Raw genomic sequence first — 6000 nt, 5'->3', positions numbered from 1 at the left:
TGATAATCGTTTATTGTCACTTATTTGGGGGTTCCGACAAAGCCATAGGAGCTCTCCTGATATGAGAATTGGTGGCACCTATCAACATGTGCCGAGCTGATATTCGTTGCGGTGATGTCAGCTACTCGGTGGCCACTTCGTTTATCAAACGAGGGGGTTCTCGAAGGTCCATCCGCAAGTCAAGTTTGTGGCTGTGACGGTAACTCCCAATGGCGGCTTACTGCCATGCCAACTTGTATGCAAACAGCAAATCACTTAACTGATCAATCTTGAAGTGCAGCTCTTCGGGTTGCCTTGTGGCCTCCTTCGTCGTCTCCAATTGGCTGGGGCATATAATTCTTACTGAGCCCACAGACTACAGGCTATGTACCAAATGAGAGAGAACTCAGCTAACTAGGGTCTGCTGCGAGACCTTGCAGTTCTGTCATGTCGAGAGATTTCAGCGAGACAGCTCTGATCTACCATGTCGTGAATTGCATTCATAGCAGGGCTTATCTTACTTATGACCTGTATACCCCTTAACGAGGACCTGGCTCCCTAAGCAACGAGCGCCAAGAAGCATATTCTATGCATGCAGTCAATGCAGTCATCCCTTCAGTGTAGCATACAGCTCTCCATTTGGAAAATGGATACCTGGCTGTATGCAGGCGGCTGGCTTCATCAGACCTGAAATCATACCTTCGCATCGTTAGGACCTAGGAACATGTATCTATGGTGCAATATAGGCTATGGTATACCACAGGCTAAGAATAGACCTGACTGGAGGTTACTGATTAAATTAGTATTTTTATTATACATGCAGCCATGCGTGCAAGCAGCTAACCTATAACGATATCGACCGGATCCGTCAGGCTGGGCTAAGCTCTCAAGCTACTGTGGTAGACCCCTACTTACGATCCTTTTCTCGTATAGACAAGCGATTCTAATATGGAAAACCATCGTGCATGCATCTTATTTCCCTTTATTCTCTTCGCCGGTCTCCATAGCCTCGATTTCTCCTCTCCTGTGCGTACCTCGTAGACGGCGCTCGCTCCGCGGGCTTCTGGCCGCTGGCCGATGGGCTTTTCCACTTTCCCCCTCATTTTTTTCAATTCAACCATCCCCTCACGACGTATGTGTTATACATACACGAAAGCATGACGATGAGGTACCTTGCATAACATAAGGCTACAAGAGAGGGGGAAAAGTAGGAGTACAATGCAATTCTAGTTGCGCGCCTCGAGTAGGGTTAACTTTTGCGTGCGTCTGTTAGTGTCTGAGCACCTAGGCATCTGGGCACCTGGGCACCTGGGCAGGGCAAGGTAGGGTATTATTGACATTGATATTCCGTACATACATCCATCTATGATGGACGATGGACGATGGACGATGGACGGGTGTAAGCGAGAGAGGCTCTGCCGAATTTAGGTTAGGGATTTGAAAGGCTTCGATTTATTCTTACCTAATATAATATCATCGGTTGTCTATCAATTTATTTACATGTCCATTTACATGCCCTAACGATAGGTACATAAGTCCCGCTAAGTCTATGATTTAATAGTACTTGGAACAAACAAACAAACAAACAAATAGCCCTGTGTGACAATAGGATAATGGAGAAGTAGAATTGGCTTCCAAGGTTTAGGAATGTGATAATTGTGGTAGTAGCCAAGTAAGTGCCGTATCAAATGTCAAGAGTTTTTACCATCTGCGCATAAAGTATCGTACATTAAGTACCTAACGTTAGGTATGTACATATGGGCATATGGGCAATGGTCATACATATTGATACATATAATCAATAACTATATACAATATACAGTACATTACATAGGAATTCGCTGTTAGCAAGAATCCCGTTCCTAAAGTCCAGGTGCCTCGTGACCCTAAATCATGCCACACCGCTTGAATGCAACGGTATCTAGGTACCCATTTTCGAAATCCCATCTAGCTTTTTTTTTTTTTCCTCTCACAATTTTTTAATTTGTTCCCCTAACCCTTCGAAAAAGTTAGTTCACTTTTTTTTTTCCTTCTCTTTATTTTTCCCCTTTCTCTACCACCCCCCCCCCCCCCCCTCTCTTTTCAGTGAAGTTATGCAAAGCCTACCTCATAATATAGGTAATCTTAGGCTTTCTTTAACGAGATTGGGCAGCTTTTCCTGTAGCTTACCTTAGGTACGATGGTGAAGTATTAACCACCTCATTTATCGTTTTCGTCTTTTTCTTTTTTCTTTTTTCTATTTCTTCTATGTAGTTGCCTTCTTCGTAGCTCCATAGTTCATACCCCTGCCCCTGGCCTTAACCCTCCCCCCCCTGTTGCCCTGTTGCCCTGTTGCCCTGTGCCCTGACAGTTGAGTCGGATGGCCTTGTCCTATCTGCCATCATCAGAAAGGGCTCAACTGCTTAAGCGTCCACCACCATGGGCATATATAAAGTTAGTCCCGTCCCAACTTAAAATAACCCACCCTTCCTAGGGATATCAAATATCAATAGTCTCACGTACTCGACAGAAATACTTAAAGGGCTCGTTTCCCACTCCATCGTACTTCTAAAGCCCACCTACTTACACAAAACCATCTTCGAGGAAGTAGGCTTGCTACAATAGACCTCTTCTCATACGTACACGTACTCATATATACTTGTTGTTGTTTCTTCACAACCAAAGACATACATACTTCAACTGTCTTCCATCTCACATAAAACTCGTCTACATAAAAGTGACAAGACTCTTGATTACGACACCCTCAAGACTCAAGCTAAGCTTCAACTACTCTAAGCCTCTTTCGGCCAACTGTCCGTCACCATGTGCGTCAAGGAGCGCCAACCTCTCGTCGATGGCTGCTGCACGTTCTGCTGCAAGGCAGTCGACTTTGGCACCCACGACTACTGCGGGAACAACTATGCCTGCCCGCGGTGTCCCGATTAGGAGTCGTCACCCTTTTCCTCGGATGCAAGCTACGGGGCTAAGATCCACGAGCTCGGCTACTGTCCTTCTCAAATCACACATCTTTATCATCTTCCCCATTCTTCTGCTTGGCCTCGACGAGAACTACTACTACTACTACTACTACTACTACTACGACGCCAGCATCGCGCGCGCAAACTGGGTCAACTCACTTACACTAGTGACTCAAACTTGCTCTACTGTCTTTACATACATACCCACATACCCACATACCGTATACAGAGTACCGACAACTCCTTCACCTGGGTCACCCCCCCGCATGCAAGGCTGACGATAAGACGGTGTCTGGTCTAGGTGTGTGCAACACCCTGTCTCGACGGTACCTCTCTCTTAAGGTTGTCGTCTTAAACTGGGCTATGAGAGAAGAAGGCCTGCTTTGGTTGTATTGCGTATGCTGCATACTGCAAACTGCACTGTAACTCTTCGTTACCATACGTTTTGACCATTCCCCCCTCCTACTCCTCCCACGCACCTTGTTCGTTATGGCTCACCTCGACTCCATGCACCCTGACCACCCTGACCACCCCCCTCATGTACTACTTTCGTTGTTGCATGGCCATGCGTTCTCGTGTTGGTTGTCCATTTTTATCATGGCTTTTTCTTTTTTCTTACACGCATCCTGATTTGGCATTCCGTTCTTTGTTGTTGTCTTGGGATGGGGCCCGGATGCGAACTGGAGTTCATATGGAGCAACGAGCAGGGATTCCGGGCATTGCTTTTTTTGTTTGGTGTGACATTTGGGCGCTGCAAAAGAGTTTAGGAACTGAATATCATGTGTAAGGGCGCAGGGTCTACGGGCATTTTTTCTCCATTATTCTAGGTATACAGTACTGATGGAGCTATGGTGTTTCTTTTTGTCCCCCCCGGCTGTTTTTCTCCTCCCTTCCACCGTTCCCTGAAAGTTAGCGAGTAGATCCCAGATGGATCCGCACAGCGTAGCGGGAATTCTCTTACTTGTCTCTGGTCTCTGGTCTCTGGTCTCTTAGTCAGGACGTGATGATATATCCCCTGGTTATACCCACATTGGTTGGATATGAGATCTAAAAGCTGACAGCCGCGGGCTGGGGAATAAGTGGTGTTTTCCAGCCTTATTTGAGATGAGAATTGTCTATGGATTGGTGCATTTTTTGCAGAAGAATTGGACAACGGCCAGGGGGGGAAACGACCACTACCGCCCACCGGAGTGTCTCAACTTGCATGGGAAGTGAATGTCTAGGAAGGGAAATTGTTTTTTCTTTTGCGGAGAAACGACATCGAGAACATGTGGTTTCTATCTATTTTCTTATATTGATACCTTGTCACGCGGGCAATTTGGGATGATTATGCTTATTCTCGATGATACCAAAGCATGTTATGAGAATCAGATCAATCAATGAATACAGTTAGTTATGATATATGATACAATCTATCATACCCCAGAATCCCATCTTTTCTCCCTGTTCTTCCGTGATCCATCCTTACGATTCAAGCCTTAGGATCCCCGTCCGTCTGCATGTTCAAGGTCTCGCCTCCCAAATATGGTCCTGACGGCCCCCATCGACCATCGATCCTCGGCGCCCGGCGACCGTCGTACCGGGAGTGGTAGGAAAATCCTTAGGCGGAGTCCATGCTACCGTAGCAAGGATGGCAAGGATGAATCGCGTTGTTAACGCTGATTACTTCTAACATTGACATTGGGGTCTATCTGACACGCATCTCGGGTTTCGTCCATGACTATCACCGCTCCCGAGATCATATTTTTGCTTACGGGGTTGCCATGCCATGTACGTGTGTGTAACGTGCTTACGCCGCACCGAAGCTTGCTATTCAACGGACCACCGTAGCTGATCAAGGACTCTAACCCGTGCTAGACAGCCGCAAGGGGCTGATAAAGGACAGTCCCATGCTGCATTTTATTTCCCATTTGGGTTATATATTTCATGGTAGTAAGTATTCCGAGACAATAAGATGACATCTATATCATACGTCTCGCGATAGATAATGCCATTATGCTTGGGTAAACGTGGGCCACGTAGCTTCCTCTGCTTCAGGATTCTACATACATGAACATACATGAACATACATGAACATACGTGCGCGCATCGTCATATACATGAGCTATCAACCCACAAACCGGGATGGGTCATGGGAGCAACGAGCTACAGTAACCACCTATCGCCATTCCTCCTATATACTTCGGCACAATGAACCAGGAAGAAGTCGAAAGTTACGTGAGGGACAAGGGTGTATAAGCAATGTTTAGGTAGGCGAACAAATGCGGACGTCTCGGGACTGATCAACAGAAAAGCTATGTAGGTCCGTCTATCCCGGAGAATAACTACATAAGTAGTATCGATAGGGTGCCCTGCTGTCCTGCTGCCCACCATCTTGATGCTGCTGCCGCAGCAGCTGCCGCCACTGACTCGCGAAGGACTAGCCCGTCACCCCATCGTTGGCAGAGATCCAATCACCCTGAACACGGAGGCGAACCCGAGTAAACCACTGTTTGGGTCAGCGGGGACGATATCGATGATTCGATATGCATTCTGATATCTGATATATTCTTACTCGATGGCAATGAAACCCCAGTGGCAAGAAGCATCGTCATCATCATCATCATCATCATCATCATCATCATCATCTTGCAAAAATTTGGGTGGGCAAGCCCAACCTATCTAACTAGCCTCCTACGGCAAGGGTCGGAAGAGGAGGCACATTGCCTTGCGCTCCTGTTATCGTGGAAGTATCGGGGTTTGCTTGTCATCATTGATTATTATAATCTCTTTCGTTTTCTGGTGATAAGATTGGTCGGTCAAACAACGGGTGCTCAGGGTTCATACATACACATGTAGGTACATACATGCCCGTGCCGCGAACAGATTCCAACCAAATCATGTCCGCATCACCCAGGAAGTGAATAGAACAACGGGAGAAGCAGAGCCTGCCGCAAACTAGATAGTCCCAGCCCTGTAGGAAGGATGCTAACGGGCTCTCTGCAGCATGCATAGCAGCTAAGGAGCAGACTTGGCGATGTTGTGTTGGAAGAGGAGCTGGGTGGTGGGCGAGGGTCCAAGTCGG

At 46.9% G+C, this 6000-nt stretch overlaps 1 protein-coding gene across 1 annotated transcript; it reads left to right on the top strand.

Moving 5' to 3' along the window:
* Positions 1-3034: 3034 nt before the first annotated feature.
* F4817DRAFT_333689 (uncharacterized protein) lies at positions 3035-4364 on the top strand. Its single transcript, XM_049302785.1, has one exon. The coding sequence runs from the start codon at positions 3475-3477 to the stop codon at positions 3721-3723; it is 249 nt and encodes an 82-aa protein (XP_049160398.1). The 5' UTR covers positions 3035-3474; the 3' UTR covers positions 3724-4364.
* Positions 4365-6000: the final 1636 nt, after the last annotated feature.

This window comes from Daldinia loculata, assembly GCF_022478755.1.
Source record: "Daldinia loculata strain CBS 113971 unplaced genomic scaffold F4817scaffold_16, whole genome shotgun sequence".
In the NCBI taxonomy this organism is placed as follows: Eukaryota; Fungi; Ascomycota; class Sordariomycetes; order Xylariales; family Hypoxylaceae; genus Daldinia; species Daldinia loculata.
This window is presented reverse-complemented; position numbering and strand designations above follow the sequence as displayed.

Coding starts and splice junctions, on each gene's coding strand:
- F4817DRAFT_333689 (XM_049302785.1), top strand. CDS start 3,475: ATGTACTACTTTCGTTGTTGCATGGCCATGCGTTCTCGTGTTGGTTGT.